Source organism: Tupaia chinensis, unplaced genomic scaffold, assembly GCF_000334495.1.
Source record: "Tupaia chinensis unplaced genomic scaffold, TupChi_1.0 Scaffold146140_1, whole genome shotgun sequence".
Taxonomy (NCBI): Eukaryota; Metazoa; Chordata; class Mammalia; order Scandentia; family Tupaiidae; genus Tupaia; species Tupaia belangeri.
This window is the reverse complement of record NW_006205995.1, coordinates 1,264,343-1,290,926: the sequence shown is the minus strand read 5'-3', so window position 1 is coordinate 1,290,926 and position 26,584 is coordinate 1,264,343. Positions and strand designations below refer to the sequence as shown.

Sequence of the window (26,584 nt, the reverse complement as noted above, 5' to 3'; positions counted from 1 at the left end):
GATACCTATACACTATGTATTCAGTGTTGATGATCATTGATTCGGGGAATCTTTATTTAAAAAAAATCATCTCTGACTTTTTTTTTTTTTTTTGGAGAGGTTTTTGCTATAGGGCGTGTATGCTGGACAGAGAGACAGAGAGACAGAGAGAAAGCAAGAAGTCACCCCCCCAGGGGTGATGGCCATGCCGCAATCCCTTCTCCTGCATTCTCCTCTTGGGATCTTGGGCACACATGCACATGCGCCCGGCGTGAGTTTAAGCCACCGGGTCTGGGACTCAAACTGTGATCAACTACTTGGGAGTTCAGTGACATAGCCATTACGCTAACTGCTGGCCCCATCTCTGACATTTTCTGTACCTTGCGAGTTTATTTTGGTATTTAGTTACGGTATTCCCTTAGAGTAGTCTCTCATGTTGTAGCAAAACCTTACTTTTTAAAAGGCTCTAGAGGGGATGGCAGGTGGTGTGCTGGTTAAAGGTGCTGGACTCCCACATGACCGCCTGCAGTTCAAGTCCTAGACCTGGTGGCTTGCTTTCTCACTTTCTCTCTGATCAAATTTTAAAATAATGTTAAATAAGGGACCAGCAGTTAGTGTAATGGCTATGTCGCTGGACTCCCATGTAGTCGACCTGGTGGCTTAAAACTCACGCTGGGTGCATGTGTGTGCGTGCCAATATCCCGAAGAGGAGAAGGGATTGGTGCGTGGCCATCCCCTCTGGGGGGTGATTTCTCGCTTTCCATCTCTCTGTCTCTCTCTGTCTGGCGAGCGCACATGCCCTATAGCAAAGACCTCTAAAAAAACAAATAATAATGTTAAATAAAATAATCCTTTAAAAAAATGAAAGTCTCTAGAATGCTGAAACAATGCAAAAATGTTAGTTGACCAGTCTGCAAATATCAGTAATGAAAATTGTGTACACCTTCATCCAGGGTTTTTTGTTTTTTTGTGTGTTTTTTTGTTTTGTTTTGTTTTTTGAGAAGTTTTTGCTATAGGACATGTACACCGGCAGAAAAGACAGAGAGAGAGAGAGACAGAAAGGAAGTAATCACCCCCCAGAGGAGATGACCATGCCACAATCCATTCGCTTCCATTCTCCCTTCGGGATCTTGGGCACATTTGCACATGCACCTGGCATGAGTTTTAAGCTGCCAGGCCCAGAACTCAGACGACAGTCGACTGTGTGGGAGTCCAGCAAAGTAACCATTATGCCATCTTCTGGTCTCCATTCAGGTATGTTTGGTTGAAAACAATTGATTTCTCCCAGCACAGTTTCCTCATTCGGGGAAATGCTTTTCTTTTTCTTTTTATTAATTGCCAGAGTATACGTGCACCCACCAGAGAAAGAGAAAGCATCCCTTTGCAGCATGTGGCTACACTGCTATCCTCTTTCTTTCCTCTATCTTTTTGGTATTTGGGGCACACACATTTACCTGGCATTTTTTTTTTCTAAATAACTATTTATTAAATTTTATTTATTTATTCACTTATTTTTAATTTGACACAGAGAGACAGAGAGACAGAGAGAAGTGAGTAAGCAAGCCAGCAGGTCTGAGACTCGAACCGTGGTCAGCCATGTGGGAGTGTCCAGCGCCTTAACCACTATGCTACCTGCTGGTCCCCCTGGCATGTTTTTTAAGCTGCTGAGGCTGAGATTCTAGCTGCAGTTAGCCATGTAGGATCCAGTTCCCCAACCACTGTGCTGCAGGGACAGCTCATGGGGGAATATTGTTCTATATAAATACATTTCCAGTTGAATAGTGATGTACTTTTAATCTTCTTAATCTTCGTTGCTAACAATGGTTGACATAATAGCATTGCTGAAGGATAGTGTTTTGCATACCTGTCGATGTTAAAAAAAAAAAAAAAAGACATCCCAGTGATGGCTTCTTTTCAGTGTACCAGTCGGACTGTACTGAAGTTGACAGGACTAGATTCAGTTGCCAGTCAGATTTTTAATTTTTAAAATTTTTTCAGAGAGAGGAAGAGAGAAAGCAACCTCCAATGGGGTGTGGTCACACCACAATCCCTTCTCCATTTCTCCATCTGGTGGGGATTTTCAAGCCTCTAAGGCCGGGATTCAAACCACACAGTTGACCATGTGGGATCTGACTCCCTTAACCACTAGGCCAAGAAACTGGCTTTCCTGAAAGCTACCTCATATCATATTTGGTTTTGTCCACAGTGTGACTGCTAGAAGACTCTTAGGTTAACCAGCAGAGAGAAAGATTTACTTTGGCCATGTACCCAACTTTGTTGGCTACCATTTTTGTAAGTTGAGAGGAAGCAATAGTGTATCAAATGAAAACTGAAAAATAGTAACCATGTACTTATATTTTACTTCAGAACTTCATCAAGTCTCTGCTGTATGTGTCATGTCTTTAATTCTTCTTCTTTAAAAATTTTCTTCTATGAGTGAGAGAAACAGAGAGCATGCTGAAAAGGGTCCTGGTGCCATGACCCACCCCCAGCTTCAGCCAGTGCTGGGGCGTGGGCACAGGTGTGTCCTTCTACTTGGAAGGGCCTCCAGAGGCAGCCGTGGAGCCTCCCATGCTGGTCAGCCTCACGGAGTGTCGTGTTTTACCGCTGAGCCACTGTCAAGCCCTTTATCTTTGATTTTTACAGTCTCTTAAAATCAAATGTGAGGAATATTGGTAAAGGGGAGAACAAGAGTAAGAATCATTTCTAAGCAATTTTCTCCAATTCTTTTCTTCTCGTGTCTGTGGTCCCTTCTCTCTTTCTACATCCTACCTCTCCAGTCCAGCCCTGTCTTTGCCCAGGACAGTATGTAAAATGTGATAGGCTCTTAATAAATAGATACAAATATAAATTGGTGTGAAGTGGGAGAAATTGGTAAGTGGGAGAAATTGGTAAAGTAAAAGGGGAGAGTTATTTGTGAATTCAGAGTTCATCTGAAAATGAAACAAAAATCAGGTTTGAAGCCCAGGAAACTTAGAAGAGCTGAAACTGAGGAAAGACATTACCTTTCGTTCACTGCATAAAATTTGCTCTCAGCATGATTTCTTTTAGGTCTATCCTAGTTTATTTGAGGATTCTGTTTCAGTGCTTACTAATTTGGTGGATTAAGGAAATTCTTGCAAGAGGAAGAATGAATCATACTGATACTTCCTTTTGGGTGAAGGAGAGAGAGAAAAAGAGAGACGAAGAAAACCCTAAGTCAATCTCTCTGTTACATATAATGTTTGGAATGGATTCAGCATTTTGATTAGTGGCTGAACACCAATAAGCCTTCCTGAAAGCCACCTCATATCATTTTTGGTTTTGTCCCCAGTGTGGCTGCTAGAAGGCTCTTGTAGGTTAACCAGCAGAGAGAAAGAGCTTTGTAACCCTAGGACCCTGAGAAACTTGTTCATATGATGTCATTTCTATTTTGAGACTTTTTTTGAGTTTGCAATAACTTTCAGAAAAGCCTCAGCATTTCCTAATCTGCCCAATCTATTAAACAAACAAACCAAAATAATGACCAAGAAGCCTTTGGCACTGAGAAACTGGGCATGCCGCGGGTGCGGCCGTTTGGCATTCATGTGCAGTACGTGAAGCCTGGGTTCCTCCCCACCCTTGCCCTGTGTGTCTGCTGCTGCGACTCCACCGAGGAGTGGGGAGAGGCGGATGGGACGCCAGCCAGAAGCGGAAGCTGGTGATCACGTGGGAGCCACAAGGTCTCTCAAGTGGGGTCTTGCCGAAAGATTGATTTTGAAGTGTCATAAGTAACCTGTTAAGTATTGCGACAGTCACAGACATGATCTGACTGCTTTCTACTTGAAGGCTGCCTTCAGTAACCTGTTTCTAATCGAACCTCTTCTTTGTTCTGGCTCTAACATGTTTTTTTCTGGGCTGCCTTCAAACTTTATTTTCTTACCTTGTGCTTTTAGAAGCTATAGTTCTTGTTTTTAAAAATTCAAGATGGCATCAGTAGTGTTGGCTGAAAAGACAAGAGCTTCTTAGCTCATCCCATCTCGAGTTGATTAATTTCCATGGAGTGTTTACACGGAGGAGCGAACCACCATTTTCTCAAACTTGTGTGTGCAAAGCAGCTATCTCACTCGGATATACCCAGGTCTGGGTCAGCCCTAGTAACAGCTCAAGGATGTCACGAAAGTCATAAAGTTGTGTCTTTTATACATGCAACTAAGGTGAAATGGGTTTCATTTCTTAGCAGGTGACGCTGTGGGAGCAGTGATTTGGACTTAGTGGGCACTGCTGTGGTCTGAGTGTGCGAATCTTCCTGAATGCATACTTTGAAATCTAATCACCACCGTGATAATTAGGAGGTGGGGCCTTTGGGAGGCGATGGTTCCAGTGGACAGAGCCCTTGTGAATGGAATTAGTGCCCTTATAGAAGCAACTCTGGAGAGCTGCTCTGCCACCGGAGGAAGGACACAGTTAGATGGTATCTGTGAGCCAGATTCAGAATCTGCTGGCATCTGGATCTTGGACTTCCAGCCCTCAGAACTGTAAGAAATACATTTCTTGTTCATAAGCTACCTGGTTTATTGTATTTTGTTATAGCAGCCTAAATGGGCTAAAACAGAGACTGAGTAAATACTTTGGTTGTAATTACTGATATTTAGAATTGTAAGTTCATAAAAAGGAAGTTTACTTTATGAGAGTCTCAAAACTCCCTTGCAGTTGAGAATGTGCCAATACTAACCCTGATATATATTCAGAAACTCTCACTGTACTTGAACAATCCCAAGAATAAATAGAGGGCTTTCTTTATTTCAGCCTTGTCCATCAAAGAGAATTTCCCACAAACTAGCAGAAATGAAACTCAAACCTGACATTAAGAGAGAATTTAGATGCTCTATATGTTAAAATCTCTAGGCAGAGATACATTTTTAAATATTGTTTCCAAAATAATTCTGAAGGCAGGTCCAAACAAAAGAGAGAAAGGAATGTTTATTTGAAATTTTTTAAACAAAGTAAATCGAAGCAGATACTTATGAGATTATTGGATAGTGAATCATATTCAGTTCAACAGAATGCATGAATATTTATCTAGAGAGAATATTTTGATCCTAATTACTATTATTTAATATGTATCAACAGTGAAATACCTTTACTTAAAAGTAAACATATGGGACAATTTGAGTCCCAGACCTGGCAGCTTAAAACTCACTGGGCACGTGTCAGTACATGCCCAGAATCCTGAGAGGAGAATGGAAGAGAAGGGTTTGCGGCATGGCCATCCTCCCTGGGAGAAGACTTCTCGCTTTCTGTCTCTCTGGCAAGTGTATACACCCTATAGGAAAAATCTCTCTTTAAAAAACAAAAAACAAACACACAAAGGTCTTCAAAAAGTTCATGTTCATGGAAAATATATATTATGAAACAACTAAGCACGGATTTCAGCTTTTTTTGCATTAAAATAAACTCATATTTAAATTCCATTTTTTGGGACCAGCAGTTGGCATAATGGCTAAGTTGCTGGACTCCCATGTAGTCGACTGTGGTTCGAGTCCTGGACCCGGTGGCTTAAACTCACACCGGGCACGTGTGCATGCATGCCCAAGATCCCGAGAGGAGAATGGAGGAGAAGGGATTGCTGCGTGGCCATCCCCCCTGGTGGGTGATTTCTCGCTGTCTCTGTCTCTCTCTTTCTGGTGAGCACACGCACCCTATAGCAAAAACCTCTCCCCTCAAAAAAAGTACATTTTTTCGTGAACTGCTTGACATCTCCTTGTATGTATTGTATGTAATTACTAAACATTTTCTTCGTCATGAAAGGATGATGAGACCACCAGTCAGTATCTGAAGCAAAAAGGCAAATCTGAATTTAATACTTGTTGTAATAAAAGAGGGCCGTGCTGGCTAGGTAGTTTCTCCCAGCAGAAGGGACCAGTTTCTTAAAAGGGGTTCTGGAGAAGTATGGAATTCAGGGATTGGCACACTTTCAGACTACAGTGGGTTGGCCTCCCGCGGGGGGCATGGTTGTGATTGGTTGACTGGCACTCAGGTGTTTCCTGGGGTAAGTCTGTTCCTAATTGACCTTCAGAATTGAGACAGCAGCAATTGATTGGCTTGCAGAGACAAATTGCTGGTCATTTGTTTACCGAAAAAGCAGCTTTTTCCAAGTTTGTAGAAACTTTAATTTTCATTATCAAATACCTACAATTATTTACAAAAATGCAAACATTTTTTTTTGCTATAATTTAAAGGGAGAAAATCTTAAATAAACAGCTCAGTAACTTTTTTTTTTTTTTTGAGAGTTTTTTTGCTGTAGGGCTCGTGCACTCGCAAGAAAGACAGAGACAGAGAGACAGAAAGCGAGAAAGCACCCCCCCCTGGAGGGGATGGCCACGCCACAGTCCCTTCTCCACTCTCCTCTCAGGATCTTGGGCATGCATACACACACACGCCTGGCGTGAGTTTAAGCCACTGGGTCCAGAACTCGAAATGTGGTCAACTACATGGGAGTCCAGCAACATAACCATTATGCCAGCTGCTGGTCCCAGCTCAGTAACTTTTCTATATCTGTATTTATATGTGTAACTATCGCTCAGTTCAAGAATATATTGAGTCATCAAGAGAGTCATGACCCATTTTGGCATTAAAAACATAGAAAAATGCATCCTGACTTCTCTCAGTGAATAGTACGGAATGTTCTTTGATATTGCCGCGTTATCAGTGCCCTCAATAGCTATTTGATTTCTGTCCCCATAGATTCATTTTGCCTGTTCTTAAACTTTTTATATATATTTTAAATTATTTTTATTTAACTTTATTTACTTATTTAAATTTGACCGGAGAGGGACAGAGCAAAAGAGAGAGGGAGGGAAAGTGAGAAAGCAAGCCATCAGGTCTGGGACTCAAACTGTGGTCGGCCATGTGAGAGTTCAGCGCCATTAACCACCACACCACCTGCTGGCCCCCAGCCTGTTCTTAAATTTTACATGAGACTATGTAGTATCTTATATTTAACTTTTTTATTCCTTTCAGCATAATGCGTCTGAGCTTTATTCATATTTTTGTCCATATCAGTAATTACTTTTTAATATTCCATTGAATATACAGTAGTTTCTTGGTGTAAACCCCTGGTAATGGACATTTGGGTTATTTCCAGTTTGGGAATTTAATGAATAAAGCTGCCGTGAACATTTTTGTATATCTATTGTTTTTATGAACATAAACACTCATTTCTCTTGGGTAAACATTTAGGAATGAAATTGCTGTCTCTTTATGGTCCATGTGCATTTAATTTTAGTAGATACTTTCAAATAGTTTTCCAAAGAGTGAACGAATTGGCACTCCACCAGCAATCTATGAGCGTTCCGATTGCTCCATGTCCTCACCCGTATTTGGTGTTGTCAGTCCCACAACTCTGAGCCCACCCTATAGAAATGGTGATGAAACGAGGATTAACAACTCATTTACTGAGAGGACATTATCGCTGAAGCATTTAATTTCAGTTTTTTTTTTTTTAAACATAGTCTGTGTAAAGACTATCCTCTCTATGAAGACATAAAACTGAAAAGAATCAGCAGTTGGCATAATGGCTAGATTGGTGGACCCCCATGTAGTCGACTGCGGTTCAAGTCCCGGACCTGGTGGCTTAAACTCACACCAGAAACATATACATGCATACCCAAGATGCCTAGAGGAGAGTGGAGGAGAAGGGATCACAGCGTGGCCATCCCCCCAGGGGGTGATTTCTCACTTCTGTCTCTCTGTCTGTCTCTGTCTTTCTGGAGAGTGCACACACCCTATAGCAAAAAACTCTCAAAAAACAAAATACTCAAAGTAAGTGGAAATTGATTAGTGTTTCTCAAACCATTGTGGTTTATTAACTCCTTTTAAAGGAAAACAGTTATTGTGGATCCTAGTGCCAATTGATGATTTTTGCAAAAACTAAGTTGCTGTTAGATGGGAATAAGGTAGTGGCAGCCTGCCTGCAAGTGCTCCGAGTTCACTGTGCTTGCCTACCATTTAACTCTCCCACCATTACTCTGAATCTCAGAGAAACCTTTGGTCGCATAGGGCCCCGTGACCTTCATTCTGTGCAGTTGAATCAGTTAGGTATTAAGGGTAGTTTAGAACATGGTAGCAGTTCTGCCTGGTGCTGGTGCAAAGATGTAAACACGGCAACTGAAATCCCCTAACAGCGCTTCATTCTAAGTGATGCAGAAGATCTAGACTATGCCTATTTTTAAAAATGATTTTTATTTAGCGAGCTAAAATAGAAAAAGTCTCAGAAATTGAGATTGAGAATCCAACAGCAACAATGAAAGTAATAGTTCTAAAAGTCCAGTGTGAAAAATGAGGATTCTAGAGATGAGTGGTAAGTGAACAGGTGGTTTAATGGAATGAAGACTTTCAACCCAGAATATCCCAGGAACTTATAGATGTCTCAGAGTATAGCCTCCTCTAACGGATGTCCAGCGAGGCAGCAGCAGAGTGCAAAGGAGCACATGCCATGGCAACAGCACCGTAGGCTCTGGGGAGCATTTTAATAAGCTGCTTCAGACTGTGAGTAAGCCACGCAGCCTCTGCCCCAGCGTGTGAGATGCTGTCAGATCTGGTGGGGCGAGCTGCTCTAATGTGGGGGTCTCAAAATGGGTCTTGACCAGCAGCGGCACCAGCGGGGACCTCGTCCAAAGTGCCCACCCCAGTCCTACTCAGGAAATACTGGGGATGGAGCCCAGGAATCTGAATGGTTTGTTTTTTAGTTTGTTGCCATAGGGTGCTATGGCAGAGGGAAAGTGAGGAATCACCGCTGAGAGACGATGGCCACACTGCAACAACCCCTTCTCCTCCATTCTCACTTTCCCTCTCACTGTCTCTCTCCGGCCAGCACCTATGGCCATAAAACAACCTCCCCCCGCCCAAAAAAAAGTGTATTTATTTCGGAGTCAACGGGTGGTGTGGTGCTTAAGGCACTGAACTCCCACCACATGGCAACTGTGGTTCGAGTCCTGGACCCAGCAGCTTGCTTTCTTGCTTTCGCTCTTTCTCTGTCTGTCTCTCTGGTTAACATACATACCCTATTGCAAACTTTAAAAATATATAATAATAATAAATAAAATTACATCATTCTTTTTTTAGAAGTCTATTTCTTCTATGAGTGAAATACACACACAAACAGACAGAGACAGCACCCCCAACCATGATGTCAGTGACACCACTGTCCACCCCAGTCCCCGCCAGATCCTAGTGGTGGGCACACACCCACCTAGAGTACTCAGGACGCCTCTGGGCATGAACCTGGAACCTTTGCATGTGGGTCCACTTGGCAGAATGTCATGTCTCACGGCTGCACCGCCACTGGGCCCCTGTAAATCATCTTTGTTACTGTTTATGAAATGCATTTCATATTAGTCTGGGAATTTTAAAAAGTTCCTGCAGATGCGGTGGAGACTTACATGCATTTCTAGCACGTGGGTTTCATCTCCTCACCGCTCAGAGTTTGTTCTCTGGCCTAAACAGAACAAGCCAGAGAGGCGACATGTCCGCGGGACAGAAAGCACAGCAGTGCACCACTCCCAGAGCCACCCCTCCTGAGCAGGTCCTGAACTTCTGCTAACACTGGAGCTCCAGCAGTGGGCAGGTGTTCCTCAGGGAAGGATGGGTGGAGTGGGACGGCGTAAGCACGTCGCATTCTGAGAATGGCACACCGGCGGAGGAGCCCTGGTCATTAATTGTCAGCACATTTAGTGGGGAAGCGCCAGATGTTTTTTATTCAAACAGAATTGATGCTTCTGGGAAACTTTGGTGTATTACCTGAAAATTCTTGCCTCTTGGCAAGAATCTGAACCTAAACAAAATTCTTTCTCTATTATTTTGAAAAGGGAAAAACAACAACAAAAACAGCTAAAGAAGCAAATTCCATACAATATCAAATGAAAAGCACTTAGAAGTGTTTTCCCCAGCTTATACCATAATACACTTAGTAAGAGCTGAAAGAAAATGGAAGAAGAGATTTGTTACATCTGACAAAACTTAATATTCAGAATCTATTTTAAAAACAAAAAAGAAAGAAAGAAAAGCAACTCGATATAAACAGACAAGAGGTTCCTCACAGGAACAGCAAGAAGAAGGAACAGCACTGGCAATGAGCAGATGGGAAGATGCTCAGTCTCATCATAATTCAGCACAATGCCAATGGAGACCACAGTGAGCTACCATTTCACATCCGCCAGAATGGCCAAAAATAAAACCTCTGATAAGAGCGACAGTCAGCAAGGGTGAGAGCAGAATGAACCGTCATGTCTGCATCTTCTAGGAATGTGAATTGGTGATCACTGTGAAAATGATTTGGCATTACCTTATGAAGCTGAGAATGGGCCTCTCTTTTCCCCAGCTCTTCCATTCCTCGGCTTGAACATTGGCGAAGCACTTGCATTCCTATGCCGGGAAATTTAACAAAGTTGTTTATGGCAGACAAATCGAGGGGGAAAGACTGTATGCAACTTAAATTTCATATATGCGACCGGCTCCTTGGCCTGGTGGTTAGAGTAGCTACGTCCCACGTGGCTATGTGGTTTGTGTCCTGGACCCGTGGCTTGAGAAACATGCCAGGCACGTGTATGTGGTGCTCAGAATCCCAAAAGGAGGGAGAGATGGAAGAGAAGGACTGCACTGTGACCATTCCCCACAGTGGGTGCTTTCTCCTCTCCCTCTCTGTGTTTCTCTGGCAAGCTCTAACCAAAAGAAAAAAGAAAAAGAAAAGAGAAAGAAAGTTCATTTATATGATATGATACTAGATATAGATTATATAAAAGAAGTATAAGATGCGTAAGTTAGGGACCAGCAGTTAGCATAATGGCTATGTCGCTGGACTCCCATGTAGACCGTGGTTCGCGTCCCAGACCCGGTGGCTTAAAACTCACGCCGGGCACGTGTGCATGCATGCCCAAGATCTCGAGAGGAGAACAAAGGAGAAGGGATTGCAGTGTGACCATCCCCCCTGGGGGGTGATTTCTTGCTTTCTGTCTCTGTCTCTGTCCGTCTGGTGAGCGCACACGCCCTGTAGCAAACCCCCCCCCCCCCAAAAAAAAATGATGTGTAAGTTGAAATTAAAAGAAAGCAAGAGAATAAGATTATAATGACTACTTTTGGGAGGAAGATGCAACTGGAGAGGTGAACATGCGGGTGCTAGTAATACTCTGGTACTCAGGACAGTGTGTTCACGTGTGTTTGTTTTATTCTTTTGGGGGGGGAGGTTTTTGCCTTAGGTCACGTGCACTCGTGGGAAAGAGAGAAAGACACACAGTGAGAAGGAAAGTGAGAAATCACCTCCTGGGGGATGACCACACTACAGTCCCTTCTCCTCCATTCTCCTCCTGAGACCTTGAGCATGCATGCACACCCAACCAGCATGAGTGTTTTAAGCCACTGGGTCTGGGACTTGAACCACAGTTAGTCATGTGGGAGTCCAGTGACGTAACCACTGTGCCATCTGCTGGCCCCGGTTTTATTATTCTTTAAGCAGTACTGTTGAGTTGTTGGGAAAGTCATGACCCGATAAAAACTTGCTTTGTGTGATATACTCCTTTAGGAAAAGGAGGAGTATTCTGTTGGAGCGAGTGATCTAGTCTCTCCAAGGGATGTCATGTTCCTTCCTAATTTATAGAACCTGGTGCCGTATAGCATTTCTTTGGCTCTGCAGTCTCCTTCCTGTCATATTGCCCATTAGAGTGTCTTATTAGTAGGGTAGGTGACCAGTGAATTTATGGTCCATGCTGGGATACTTTTCAGAGTAAAGGAAGGGGATCCTTAATAGTCAAGATTTTACATGTAGATATATGTGTATATATTTGAAACATGTTGACTAAGAAATTGGCCTTAGGATATACTATAAATTTCAAAAAATAAATTATACAGAAACAGATTTAAAGCTTTTTTCTATTGATTGTCCAAACATTTAAAACAATAGCTTAAGCTAAATAGTTTTTGTTTTTGGTTTTTGCTATAGGTCGTGTATGCTTGTTAGAAAGAGTTGTAGAAGGAGAGAGAAAGTGAGAAATCACTTCCCAGGGGGGTGGCCATGCCACAATTCCTCCTTCTCCATACATCTCTCAGGATTTGGGGTGCACATGCACCTAGCATGTAAATTATTTTTGGTATGTACTTAATATACTTCATCAATTTCTTACCCTTATTTGTCTCAAATACCAAGTCACTGGTATTTTTATAAAGGTAATATTTTTTCAAAGTAGTCCTATTTTTAATTTTTGTACCTTAAAATCACCTGTCACTGTGGCCAGCAGGTGGTGTGGTGGTTAAGGGTGCTGGACTCCCAGTTGGCCAACTGCGGTTCGGGTCCCAGGTCTGGCAGCTTGCTTTCTCACTTTTCCTCTTTCTCTCTCTGTCCCTCTCTGGTCAAATTAAATAATCATAAAAAAAAAAAAAAGCTAAATAAAATAATTCTACCAAAAAAAATCACCTGTTACCTTCTTCAAAATTAGTATTTTATGGTTAATGCATTTGAAAGTACTGATATCTTCCATTGTGTCTTCTCTGCAGACTGTATTTTTTTAAATCCATTTGTTTCTTCCATGAATAAGAGCGAGACAGCTAGATAGACAGCACCCCAACAGAGTTTTGGCCCCTCAGTTTGCCTCCAGCTCCAGCTGGCCCTGGACCGTAGGCACACGTGTGACTGCGTACTGGGGGAGCTCTCGGACACTACCTTAAAGTTTGAAGTACAAAGTGGAGGTGCAACAAACTTAGTAATGGCAACATGATAGTCATTTTTTCCGCAATAAAAAACAAAAATCCAGGATAGCTAGTAAGTCAGAAGAGGTGCCAGTGGGGCAGGTTTAAGCCAGGCCTGTCTGGGGTGACCACACAGGATGCCCGCAGCTTAACCTCTGTGCTCACGGCCTGTGCTAGAGCTGCTCAGTGGCCCTAAGGTGGCTGCTGGTGGCGCTGCCGGCTGTCAGACCCCCGGGGCGAGCCTTCCCTCCTGTTGAAATATGCTGTGAACGGTTCCTTTCAAAGTAGGCGAAGACACATAAAAAGATCGTTAAAATGTTACTGGTTTGCAGAGGAAAATATATTAGTTGACGTATTATGTTAGAAAAACTTGGAAAGAGATAATAGAAGAAATACATCAAACATGGAAAGACTGGGCAACTTGCAGCCAGAAAAAGAAAGAAAGAAAATTTAGCCAAGTTACTCAGTCTAAGGGTTATTTCTTTTCCCATAGCTACGTTTTATGAGATACATGATCCTCATATGGCTAGGATTTATAGAAAGACTTGATTTTTCAGTTCTCATTTTGTACGTGACTTAAATCTAAGTATTCTTTTCTATAGAACAGCCCTGCTGCTGTGTGGAGAGAGGGGCTGCATGTTGGTTATGCTCACAGCTATTTGGAAGAGATCCACACCGCGAAGAATTGGCCAAGGACCTTTGTGTAGTCACAGTCTCCTGGCCAGTCTTGCCATGCAGTGGGTGACTGATCCTGGAATGATTTGAGTAGTTCACTGAAATATTTTACAGAATGGTATATTTTTCCTTTATAAAAACTTTCTGAAAAATATTTTCTTAAAAAAATTTTTTCTCGGAACCAGCAGTTAGCGTAATGGCTATGTCGCTGGAACTCCCACGTAGTCGACCACGGTTCGTGTCCCGGACCTGGTGGCTTAAAACTCATGCCAGGCGCGTGTGCGTCTGGGCCCAAGATCCTGAGAGGAAAATGGAGAAGGGATTGTGGCATGACCATCCCCCCTGGGGGGGGTGATTTCTCGCTTTCTGTCTCTGTGTCTCTCTCTGTCTGGCGAGCACACGCGCCCTATAGTGAAAATCTCTCCCCCCCCAAAAAAAAATTTCTTTTTCTGTATTCATGATAGAGCGTGTGAGAGTGAGAGACAGATGCACAGAGAGAGAGAGGAGCACCTACCACAGAGTTCGATCACACCACAGTCCCTTTCCTCCAGTCCTCCAGCCGGCCTGATCTTGGGCACTCGTGCACTTGCTTAGCACATTTCGGGCTGACTGGGCCAGGGATTCTAACCATGGTTGCCAAGTGGAATCCAGCTTCTTTGAGCAGCATGTTACTGCTGCACCAGGGAGCGGGTCTCTGAAAAATATTTTTAGGTGCACATTTTTAAAAGTTTCCCACCTCTATATCAAGAGACCATTCCCTTGATAGGGAGTCAATCGCAACCCTCCCCCACTCACACACACACACACATACACACACCTTGTATTAATATTGAATCTCTCGGGACCAGCAGTTGGCATAATGGGTATGTTGCTGGACTCCCATGTAGTTGACTGCAGTTCAAGTCCTGGACCCAGTGGCTTAAACTCACACCAGGCACATGTGCGTGCGTGCCCAAGATCCCAAGAGGAGAATGGAGGAGAAGAGATTGTGTCATGGGGTAATTTCTCATTTTCTGTCTCTCTGTCTTTCTGGTGAGTTCACGCACCCTATAGCAAAACCTCTCAAAAAAAAAAATATATATATATATAATTTTTCTTAATTTATGATTTTTAAAAAGTGCCTTAACCATATATACTATGCTGTAGCAAAATACTCTGGTAAAATAATTTATGAGTTTGATGGAAAAGATTTTATTTTGGTGCATATAATAATTTCTTTCCCCCTTAAATCCAGTTATCAGAAATTCTAAATTCTATCAACTAGCTATCTTAATGGTTTTGAATTTTATTCTCTTTTATCCCCCAGTTGGTTTTTTTTTTTTCTTTAGAAATGACAAAAAAGGTAAAGGCATTGGATGACCCATAGACAATATGACATATGGAAATTATATTTCATTTAACATAATAATCTGTTTTTGTTTCTTCTCCCTATAGCTTTAAGAAAAAGTAGAAGTCACTTCTGACCGTGTCAAACAGCAAAGATTAAGTGACTTCCTTCACTATCAGTCATGGCGCTACCATTCCGGAAGGATTTAGAGAAGTACAAGGACCTTGATGAAGACGAGCTCCTTGGGAATCTGTCAGAAATAGAACTGAAACAACTGGAAACTGTTCTGGATGACCTTGACCCTGAGGTAGGTCTAGCTGAGGAAGCCCAAGGAAATAAGTTTCAAATCCTTTGAAACTAAGTAGCTGCCTTTCTCTGGTTGGCTTTCCTCTCACACCTTCCCACCAGTCTTTACTGAAATAAAATTGCCTTTCGCTTCCTCTCTGGTTCCCTCCCTCCTGCCACCACAGCTCTTCTAATGAGTGTTTTAAACCATTTTCCTCAGTAACCCATATTTTCAATCATCTCTTGAATGTTTTCTCTTCCGAGAAATCTTCTCTGTCTGGGCATGGAGGAATGTTTGTATAACAACAGATGATTCTTCTTTTTATAAACACCAACCTCTGTCTCCTCAGAGCTATACCAGGATAGCGTTACTAGAAACCTTCCAGAAAGTTCTTCATGACCTTAAGCTTAATTGTTACTGAAAGAAGCTAGGCCAATTTGATTAAGTTTCTAGTCACTGTAGAATAGAAATAATGACTCTTTCCACAACACGGCTGTCCACTGTAGACTGACCTGAAGATACGTGGCTGTGTCTTCATTGTCTCACACAAGGCCAAGGTGCAGACCCTCAGCCTTCGGACTGTAGTTCCCTGAGAGGGGAAAAGAGCGGGAAGGTAGAAGCAGTGAAGGGAGGGCCCAAACGTGATGGCTATTGGCTAGGCTTCTTTTTAAAAAATTATTTTATTTAACTTTGTTTGTTTGTTTATATAAATTTGACCAAAGAGGGACAGAACAAGAGAGAGAGAGAGAAAGTGAGAGAGCAAGCCACCCGGTCCGGGACTTGAACGAAGGTCGGCCATGCGGGAGGCCAGCGCCCTTAACTACCATGCCACCTGTGGCCCCTGCTAGGCTTCTTTTATTTGCTGCATGATTTTATGTTGAAACTATGATTTTTAAGTACCCTTTAAGAACTGAAGTATCGGGAACCAGCAGTTAGCGTAATGGCTATGTCGCTGGACTCCCACGTAGTCGACCGTGGTTCGTGTCCCGGACCCAGTGGCTTAAAACTCACGCCAGGCACGTGTGCGTGCTTGCCCAGGATCCCGAGAGGAGAATGGAGGAGAAGGAATTGCGGCGTGGCCATCCCCCCTGGGGGGTGATTTCTCGCTTTCTGTCTCTATGTCTCTGTCTGTCTGTCTGGTGAGTGCACACGCCCTATAGCGAAAACCTCTCCAAAAAAAATAAAAATAAAAAATAAATAAAAAATTAAAAAAAGAGCTGAAGTATCATCTGTTTTATAAAATTGTTCTTGTTACTGGGTGATGTATCTGTGCCGTAGATCAAATCCCTTAACCATAATCACACCATCAGGACATGTTCTCAGTATGCCTGCATCTGGGCATTGCTGAGGGTAAGAGTGCTGTTTTGACCACTTTGCAGCAATGTGTTCTACAGCAGGGTTGTCCTGTGTGTGGCCTGTTTGAAGCAAACATTCTCAGCACTGGAAGGACCCTGAGTGTTTATCTGTTCTGGGGTTGCCTGACCGTGGCACCGAGGATATGTGGGGTTGAATATTCTTCATTGCAGGAGCCATTCTGTGCATTGAAAGATGTTTAGCAGCATCTCTGGCCTCTTCTCAGTAGGTGCCAATAGCACATCCTCCCACCCTTATCTTAAAATGTCTCTGCAATTTTTTTTTTTTTGAGAGATTTTCGCTATAGGGCATGTATGCTAGCCAAAAAGACAGAGACAGAAAGTGAGAAATCGCCCCCCCCCAAGGGGGATGGTCACGCTACAATCCCTTCTCTTCCATTCTCCTCTCAGGATCTTGGGCACACATGCACACACGCCCGGTGTGAGTTTAAGCCACCGGGTCCGGGTCTCGAACCTTGGTTGACTACATGGGAGTCCAGCGACATAGCCATTACGCTAACTGCTGGTCCCGCAATTTTGTTTTAATCAGATGTGGTTCAGATGACAGAGAGCTGCCTTGAAAGATGAGTCTATTACAGTTCCCACAAGCTCAGAGCACATGGGAAGCACTGTCAGTCAGGGTGCAGAGCAGGGAGCAGGCTTGGCTCAGGGGCTTTATTGAGGCTTTCTGAGGAATGCAGGGGTGAGGCAGGTAGGCAAGTTGGGATTGGATAGTTTGGATATTTTTTTTTGGTTGTCCCAGTAGCCAGCCCCAGGGCAATTTAGAACTGAGGACATGTTGGCTTGGATTGTGAGAGTTAGATAAAGGAGGTGGGTGGGCCCTGAATGGGTTGGCTTGCTTTGTATGAAAGGAAGTGTCCCGGGCAAGTGGGACTAAGGCGTGGTGGTTGTGCTGTCCCTAGGAGTTAGCTAGCCTGGGAGAGACAGTGTCTTCTGGTTAACAAGTTTACTCTAAAGATGTCACAGCATGGCATCAGAAAATACAGGAAGTAAAAAAGCACCTTCAATACTCCTCTCCCCCTCATAGTTGTGATACCCTAACATGTCTCAAGACATCGCCTGAGGTCCCCTAGGGGACAGCAATGCCCCTAGGTAAGAAACATGGATCTAGTCCTTGCCTTCTGTTTTACACTTATAAGACCAAAGTCAGAGGACCAGCAAAGCCAGAGGGCCATAAGTGGCATGGTGGTTAAAGGACTGGACTCCCACGAGGCTGACTGCAGTTTGAGTCCAGGACCTGGCGGCTTTGCTTTCTCACTTTGTCTTTTCTGTCTGCCTCTAGTCAGATTTCAAATAGTAATAGTAATGATGATGATGATAATAATAATTAATAAAATGAAATAAAATAGTTCTTAAAATTAGATGACTTACTCAGTTATTACAGTTAGGGAAAAAAACTCAGGCTAGAGCCTTCACTGCTTAATGCCCGGCAAAGTCTAATGGCCTTTTCATTAAAACAACACAAGCATTCTAGTTTCAGTCTAAAATCTGATAACTTATATATTTTTATTTCCAAAACCATGGTCTGCTCCTTGTTTGGAAAGGTTTGAGTTGTAACTGCTGAATGTATTCTGCAAACCCCCCCAGCCTCAGTTGCTTCTCCCTCAACCTCAGATATTGTTAGCTGAGACGAGAACAATGGTGGTTATTGAGTATGGCACTTAGGTGACGTTCGGAAACAGTTTCCATTAGAGACGAAATAAGAAAAGAGGGCAGAGGTGGTGGCAGCTCTGATCCTTCAACCAGAGAATTATGGCTCTAACTTACAGTCTCAGAAGGCACGGCAGGAACAGATGGAGGGGGACCAGGAGACAGTGTAGTGGTTACATTGCTGGACTCTCCTACGTAGTCGACCACAGTTCAGGTCCCAGACCTAGTGGCTTGAAACTCACGCCAGGCGCATGTGTGTGCATGCCCAAAATCCCGTGAGGAGAATGGAGGGTTGTGGTGTGACCATTCTCCCGGTGGGAGATTTCTCCCTTTCTGTCTGTCTCTCTGGACCTGCCCTGTAACAAAAAAAAGAACAAGTGAAGGTGTATGTGAGGTCTTGTATTTTGGAAGGTTATTTTACTATCCTCATGCTACATTCAGGGTGTTTATTTTAGAATTCTCTGCATTTTGACAAAAACATCCGTCTACAAAAGACAGACATCCTAGGCAAAAACTTCTTCCTTCTTCCTTTTTTAAATTTTATTCCTTCTCCTTCTCTTCTCTCTCTCTCCTTGCCCCTCCCCGTTCTCCCTCTCTTCTTCATTTCTAAGGCTGAGAATATATTACAACAAAATTCCACTGCAAGGGAGAAATGTTATTTTTAGTGGCAATTATATTAATGAGATTTTATCTGTTAAGTAATTATGAACTGCTAGTTTACTTAGAGTGTATGTCAAATGAAGCTTGATTCATGGGTTTATAGCCTTTAAAACAAGTTAGCTGTCATTTATTTTGTGCTCAAAGATTGTATTTAAGGAGCCAGGAATCCTGTTAATACGTTTAAAAACTGTTTCCCATGGGCTTGAGCAAACAGGTGGAAAAGTATCTCAGCACAAAATAGCAATACATAAAAGCATGCCTTCTTGGTTGAGAAGGAAAGCAACTTTTCATTCATTTGCCCTAATGAACATTTCTCTTTAAAAGTATGTTAAAATGAGCCCAGCCGTGGTGGTGTGGGTGGGAGTGCCGTTGCTGCACGGGGCTGAGGCTGCACAGGCTGGGCGCAGTGGTGTCACCTGTGGCCCTAGCTAGCTGGGAGGCTGGGGCGGGAGGATCAGGACACAGCAGACACTGTCAGAAGCACTTGTCTGTCTGCCTGTTTCTCTCCCTCTCCCCCCACCCCCATTCACGCTGTCTTTCATTAAAAAAAAAAATAAATAAAATGTATTCTAGTCTTTATTCCAATATTTGGGGAACATGTAGATCCCACATACTGTGCTAGGCTTAGGGATGTGAGAGGGAGCAAAACATGATGCAGGCTGGTAGGAAGGGGAGGAGTTAGACCTTAACCAGGTAGTCATACCTTGTTAAAATAATGGTAAGTACTGTAAGAGCTTATCATGGGAGGTCAGGAAAAGCTTTCCTTTGGGGAATAGAGTTGCAGTCTGAAAAAATGAGTAGCAAGCAGGGAGGAACAGAGCCTTCGAGGGGAAGGGGATGCAGGCATAAAGACCCGTGATACTTCCTCACACATGGGAGGCTGCAATATAGAGGGTGTGGGAGGAAGGCTGGGGGGACAGAGGGGTGGGAGCGAGCATCCATACAGAAGTAGAATCTTTCACATGGTATTTATTTATTTTATTTATTTTTATTTATTTTTTTATTTTTGGAGAGGTTTTTGCTATAGGGCACGTGCACTCACCAGAGAGACAGAGAGAGAGAAAGTGAGAAATCACCCCCCTGGGGGATGGCCACGCCACAATCCCTTCTCCTCCATTCTCCTCCCGAGATCTTGGGCACGCATGCACACATGCCCAGCGTGAGTTTAAGCCACCGGGTCTGGGACTCGAACCGCAGTTGACTACATGGGAGTCCAGCGATATAGCCCTTATGCTAACTGCTGGTCCCGTCACATGGTATTTAAACTGTACACTGTCCAGGCTTTTATCAGGAGGAAGTGTGTTTGAGGAAATGGATGTCGTGAAGGAATGTCACGCATGTAGTCAGTCAGTCATCTTCTTTCACAGAGTTGTCCTCTAGATAAACATTTATGCCGAGTAGTTATTAAGCATTAAGACACTTTTTGGTGCTCCCTGGCCTGGTGATTGAGGGAGCCAGATCATAGGTGGCTGATCTGGAAGTTGGGTCCCCGCCCCATGTCTTCAGGGACACACTGGCTGCCTCTGTGTGCCCAGGATCCCCACGGGAGGCAGGGGTGAAGGGGGTCATTGCTGTGTGGCTGCACCCCACCGGGTGATTTCTTTCTCTGTTCTTCATCTCCATTCCTCTCTCTCTCTGTCTCCATCTCAGGAGTGCAGTTGCCCTCTGGCAAATAGGAGAGAAGGTGGGGAAAAGAGAGAATGCTATTGTTTATTACCACCTGACTTAAAAACACTTAAACACTATTGTTTCCTAATAGTGGAATAGTTTTTTTTTCTTCTCTCTCTCTCTTTTTTTTGAATTTGTCAGAGGGTGCATGCACTCCCTGGAGATAGAGAGGGAAAGCAGGAAAGCACTCCCACATGGGAATGGTCACACAGCAATCCCTTCTCTTCTGTTTCTTCCTTGTTTTGGAGATTTGGGGCATCCAAACACACACGCCTGGCAAATTTCTCATGCTGCTGGGTCCAGAACTCACAATGCACAGTCGACCACATGGGACTCAGACCCCTTGGCCACTAGGTCACAGAGCTGGCCCAGATGTTTTCTAAAGAAAATGTGTATGGGAGGGACCAGCAGTTAGCATAATGGCTATGTCGCTGGACTCCCACGTAATCGACCGCGGTTTGCGTCCCGGACCCAGTGGCTTAAACTCACGCAGGGCACATGTGCGTGTGTGCCCAAGATCTTGAGAGGAGAATGAAGGAGAAGGGATTGCGGCGTGGCCATCCCCCCGGGGGGTGATTTCTAGCTTTCTGTCTCTCTGTCTGTCTCTGTCTTTCTGGCGAGCGCACGCTCCCTATAGTGACGACCTCTCAAAAAAAAAAATGTGTAGGTGCCTGTTTTAGTAGAAATGCAAGTGAGTTCTATCTAATTAAAACTATTTCTTTGGACCTTACTGTGCTGAAATCCTGCAGGGATATGTTTAATATGTCTGTGCCACATTCTGCTCTATAATTCTTCTGTCTGTGAGTAATCTATGGTATTGACGTTTGGAGCAGTCTTAATGGCTTTTCATTCTCTCTGGCAGAATGCCCTTCTGCCTGCAGGGTTCCGGCAGAAGAACCAGACGTCAAAGTCAGCCACGGGGCCATTTGATAGAGAACATCTCCTTTCATATCTGGAGAAGGAAGCATTGGAGCATAAGGACAGGGAAGATTATGTGCCCTACACTGGAGAGAAAAAAGGTAAGCCAGAATCTTGAAGTCAGATGGCGTTTGATGTATCTTTTTGTTATAGGTAAATATGAAGAAAATTGTATTTCCAGAGATAAGTCATTGGTAGCCTTAAAGATATGTTACTGTTGACTTAAGAATGTATTAGGGGACCAGCAGGTGGCATGGTGGTTAAAGCACTGGACTCCTAGATGGCCAACCACAGTCTGGGTGCTGGACCCAGTTGCTGGAAAATCATGCCAGGTGCATGTGTGTGTGTACCCCAAATCCCAGGAGGGAAATGGAGGAAAAGGGATTGCAGTATGGTTATCTTCCTTGTGGGGGGAATTGCTCACTTTCCCTCTTACCGTATCTCTCTGGTGAGTACATGCACCCTATAGCGAAAACCTAAAAAAAGTAAATAAATAAACAGGTAGTGTAGACACTACAGTTTTATCAACTTGACCAATACATTTCTTCTTGGTTATTCATTAGTGAGGTTTTATTACACAGTGATTTTGTATAACACTCCTTAATTCTCTCTTGTCACATGTCTAAAAATGTGTTGAAATCTTTTTTATTATTATTATTATTTATTATTTGCTAGAGGGTACATACACTTACTGGAGAGAGACAGACAGGAAGATAGAGAAAGTGAGAAAATGAGACAGCACCTCATGGGAGGTGATCACCTACTAATCCCTTCTCCTCCATTTCTTCTTCGTGGGATTTTGGGCACACATACACACTTGCACCTAGCATGTTATTCAAACTGCCGGGTTTGGGACTTGAGCCACACAGTTGGCCATGTGAGACCCAGCTGCCTCAACCACATGCCATCAGTTGGTCTGAGGGGAACTTTTAAACCTACTCATGAGTTGAGGGGCAGATAGTGGCAAACCACTGCTCTATTCTAACTTCGTTCTGTACCGTGGGATGCCATGTTTTCAGACTAAAAAAAGATATCCTAGGGACCAGCAGTTAGCATAATGGCTATGTTGCTGGACTCCCACGTAGTCGACCGTACTTCGCGTCCCGGACCCAGTGGCTTAAAACTCACGCCGGGCGTGTGTGCATGCCCAAGATTCCGAGAGGAGAATGGAGGAGAAGGGATTGCGGCGTTACCATCCCCCCGGGGGCTGACGCTTTCTGTCTCTATGTCTCTTTCTCTCTCTGTCTGGTGAGCACACGCGCCCTATAGTGAAAACTTCTCAAAAAAAAAAAGATATTCTAAAGTTCCCATAACTTAGGGTCGTTTTAGAGATGGGGAATGTTGTGTCCCTCAGGTGTTTGGTGCCAACAAAGGGATTGGAAACCAGTGCAGTTTCAAAGTGTGGGGAGTCGCCAAGATAGGCCAAGGCCTCTGTTCCTTTACATACGCCAGAGGAGAGACTGCTGGTTGTGTTTGGCTGTGCAGAGGTGCCTACCTGTGCATATAATTTAATTCTATTTATATAGAACACAATTTTATAAGAACAAATGCTGGTGGATCACCTTTTACTCTTCTGCGTGTTTCAGGTGAACCCTGGGGCATAATTAGGAAGAAGAATAGAGTTTGAAACACAGGGAGAGATGTGAGAAAAAGAGATGTCAGGAAAAAACTTGATTTTGAGAGAAGATGAGAGATGGGCCAGAGAGCTGTTTTTGTCCCCGGCTCACCCAGGAAGCTTCCTCGTGTGTCTGGGTACCTTGTAATCTTTTTTTTTTTTTATTTAATTTTTTTTTTTGGAGAGGTTTTTGCTATACGGCGCGTGCACTCGCCAGAAAGACAGAGACAGTGACAGAAAGCGAGAAATCACCCCCCAGGGGGGATGGCCACGCCGCAATCCCTTCTCCTCCATTCTCTTCTCGGGATCTTGGACACACACGCACACGTGCCCGGTGTGAGTTTAAGCTGCCGGGTCCGGGACGTGAACCGCGGTCGAATACGTGGGAGTGCAGCGACAGAGCCATTACACTAACTGCTGGTTCCCTGGGTACCTTGTAATCTTGAGTTACCTAAGAAGAGATCTTGGAGGGTTATACTTATAGGGTTATAAGTAGAGGAGAGTTGTGGAAAATAAAATACAAGAGGAGGAAAAATGATAGAGGTAAGGAATATGGGTGACAAAATGAAAAAATGCTGTGTCCGCAACTGTAGTGGAATGGCTTTTGTTTCCTTTCATATCTTCTGTTTGTTTTTTTGCCATAGTGTGTATGTACTCACCAGAGAGAGAGACAGTGAGAGGGAAGTGGGAAATCACCCCTCAGGGAGGATGGCCACACCACAGTCCCTTCTCTTCCATTCTCCTCTGGGATTTTGGGTACACACACACACACACACACACACACACCTGGCATGATTTTCAAGTGGCTGGATCCAGGTCTTGAATCGTTGTTGGCCATGTGAGAGTCCAGTGCCTTAATCATCATGCCACCTGCTGGCTGCACCTTTTATATCTTTTTAAAAATTCTCATTCCTTGGGTGCCAGCAGGTGATGTAGTGGTTAAGATGCTGGACTCCCACATGGTTGACCGCAGTTTGAGTCCCAGGCCCGGCAACTTGAAACTCATCCCAGGGACATGTGCATGTGTACCCAAAATCCTAAGAGGAGAATGGAGAAGAAGAGATTGCAGCATAGCCATTTCCCCTGGGGGGGGGGTGTCTCACTTTCTCTGTCTCTCTCTGTCTTAGGCAAGCACACAGGCCCTATAGCAAAAATCTCTCTTAAAAGAAAAAAAAATCATTCCCTTAGATTTTAAATGGGTAAGAAATAAATCAAAGTAGTTAAATTAAAAAGTAAGTTATTTTGCATTTGCAGTCAGTGGATTTCTTTTTAACATACATTGAGTATTTTTACTGCCTCTTTTAAATACAAATGTCTGAGTACATTGTTTATAGGCAGCTGGGATTCAGTGATTTAGACCATGGCATTGAAAAAAATGAACTTTTTCTTGCTCATGGAAATGTGCACATCATAAGACAGAGCTCCATGACTTATAAAGTGAGCACCCCCAGGTGTTCTAACCCAGATTAAGACCGTGAGGCACCTCCACAGGGCCCTGTTCCCCCTCTCAGTCTCTTGTTCCTCTCCTCTTTCCAGAGGTAACTGACCTGGCCGCTCACACAGCAGATTAGTTCTGCCTGTGTTGAACTTTATGGAATCATATCGTCTGGGTATCCGCCTTGCCTAATGCCATACACTTTTTGTGAGTACCAGATTTGTGAGTGGGTACAGTGAGATCACCATAAAGGATCCAATGAGTGATTATTATCAAACGAGATTTCCATTCTCTGTTCCTCATGGAACAGAGGTCTAGAGATGACCTTGAGTTTCAGTGGTCTATTTGATGGAAGCAAACCCTCCTGACATGACCTTTTAAGCCACGTCACAGAGCCACAGATCCAGAGAAGGGCATATTCCTCCCCAACACTAGGGAAGTTTGACCCTAGAGCCCTTCTGTGAAGTACAGTGAAAAGCCAGCTCCAGTGTTCTCTGACCCACCGTAGACTACGCTCCTCCTTCAGTCAGTAAACCTCGGTTATCCTTAGCACTACCGTGCCTTCCTTTTTCTGCATCTCATCCCAGGATCCTGATCATATTCTAGAAGGTCCTCAGAATAATTCATCGGCATCTTTTTTCCTTTTTTAAAGATTTTGCCAGAAATCATATGCGCTCACTGGAGAAACAATGAAAGGCAACGTGAGAAATCACCCCCCCACTCCCCCTCACCCCCGGGAGGATGGCCACACTACAATCCCTTCTTCTCCATTCTCCTCTCAGGATTTGGGGCATTTTATGCACACAAGCCCCATGTGATTTCCAAGCCATTGGGTCTGGGATTTGAACTGCAGTTGGCCATACGGGAGTCCAGCCACCTTAACTGCCACATTTCCTGTTGGTCCCATCATCTGCATTCCTTTACCATATTTCCCAATCAGGCTAACTTAAGATGTCTCTCTTGGCCCTGAACACCTAGCTTGAGTCCTCCCCACATAAATTATTTATAAAGATCAAGTGACTGCTCAATTTTTTAAAAGCAAAAAATTTGGAACCACTAAAGCCAGTTATTAGAGTTGACTACTTTCTTATCATCTGAGACTGACTAACTTTTAAAAAAATTTTTTGAAAGGTTTTTGCTATAGGGCACATGCACTTGCCAGAAAGACAGAGACAGACAGAAAGCGAGAAATCACCCTCCAGGGGGGATGGTCATGCCGCAATCCTTTCTCCTCCATTCTCCTCTCAGGTTCTTGGGCACGCACGCACATACACACGACGTGAGCTAACGGGTCCAGGACTCAAACAGCAGTTGACTACATGGGAGTCCAGTGACATAGCATTATGCCAACTGCTGGTCCCAAATAAAAGTTAATTATACTTATTACTTAATAACCAAAGGTATACTTTGTTTTTGCAGTTAAAATACTCAGACCTGGCCAGGGCAGGAGGGAATCTCAGTAAAACTGAAAATTACATTTTAGGATTTTTCCTTCATCCCAAAAGAAAAACAATATACTCATGCCAAATTTTATGTTTCTAGATTGTCTCAAGATGTTTTTTAAAAAGCTGATAGACTTAAAAAGAACATTTGAGAGTTGTTATATGTAGGTAAATTATTACTTTCATTTCATGATTTGTGAAATGATCATTTAGAGTTGTTCATTTTACAGAATGGAAAGCATGTGTCAACCTCTGAGAAGGAGGAATTCTAATTAAGTGAAGTTCACTGTGTAGTTTTAGATATATTTGGGGAAGCATTTGATCATACACTAGTACATGTTCTCATTTAACTTTAAGTTTTAAAAATTTTGCCAGAGACAGAGAGAGGAAGAGAGAGAAAGCACACACACACACACCCCAAGGGGAATAGTCATACCACAGCTCCTCCTCTGTTTATCCACTCTTTCAGGGTTCAGAGCTTTCACTCACATGCACCTAGTGAGGTTGTCAAGTCTGTAGGTCTAAACTGTGGTTGGCCATCCAGGATCCAGCTCTCTTAACCGCTAGACCAAATGGTCATCCCAGTGTTCTTCTTTTAAATACTATAGTTTTATTAACAGCAAAAAGATGTCATTAGACAGCTAGAAAGGGCACCGTTGACAAAAGATAAGGTTTTTGGTTATAAGAATGATTAATTTATTTTTTTTGGGGGGGGAGAGATTTTCGCTATAGGGCGCATGCGCTTGCCAGACAGAGAGAGATATAGAGACAGAAAGCGAGAAATCACCCCCCAAGGGGGATGGTCATGCCGCAATCCCTTCTCCTCCATTCTCCTCTTGGGATCTTGGGCACGTACACAC

General features: G+C 43.5%; 1 protein-coding gene across 3 annotated transcripts in view; it reads left to right on the top strand.

The window, feature by feature from the left end:
* The window catches only part of TMOD3 (tropomodulin 3), a 74,072-nt gene that overhangs the window by 10,118 nt on the left and 37,370 nt on the right, over positions 1 to 26,584 (top strand). For 2 of the 3 annotated variants that reach the window (XM_027768388.1, XM_006168743.3), the window contains exons 2-3: positions 14,785 to 14,984; positions 21,177 to 21,333. In XM_027768388.1, the coding sequence (XP_027624189.1) occupies positions 14,859 to 14,984; positions 21,177 to 21,333 (283 nt within the window). In that variant the 5' untranslated portion in view covers positions 14,785 to 14,858. Of the gene's footprint in view, positions 1 to 4,194; positions 4,476 to 14,784; positions 14,985 to 21,176; positions 21,334 to 26,584 lie in introns of those variants that run through there. The other variant, XM_027768387.1, reaches the window with a different exon arrangement.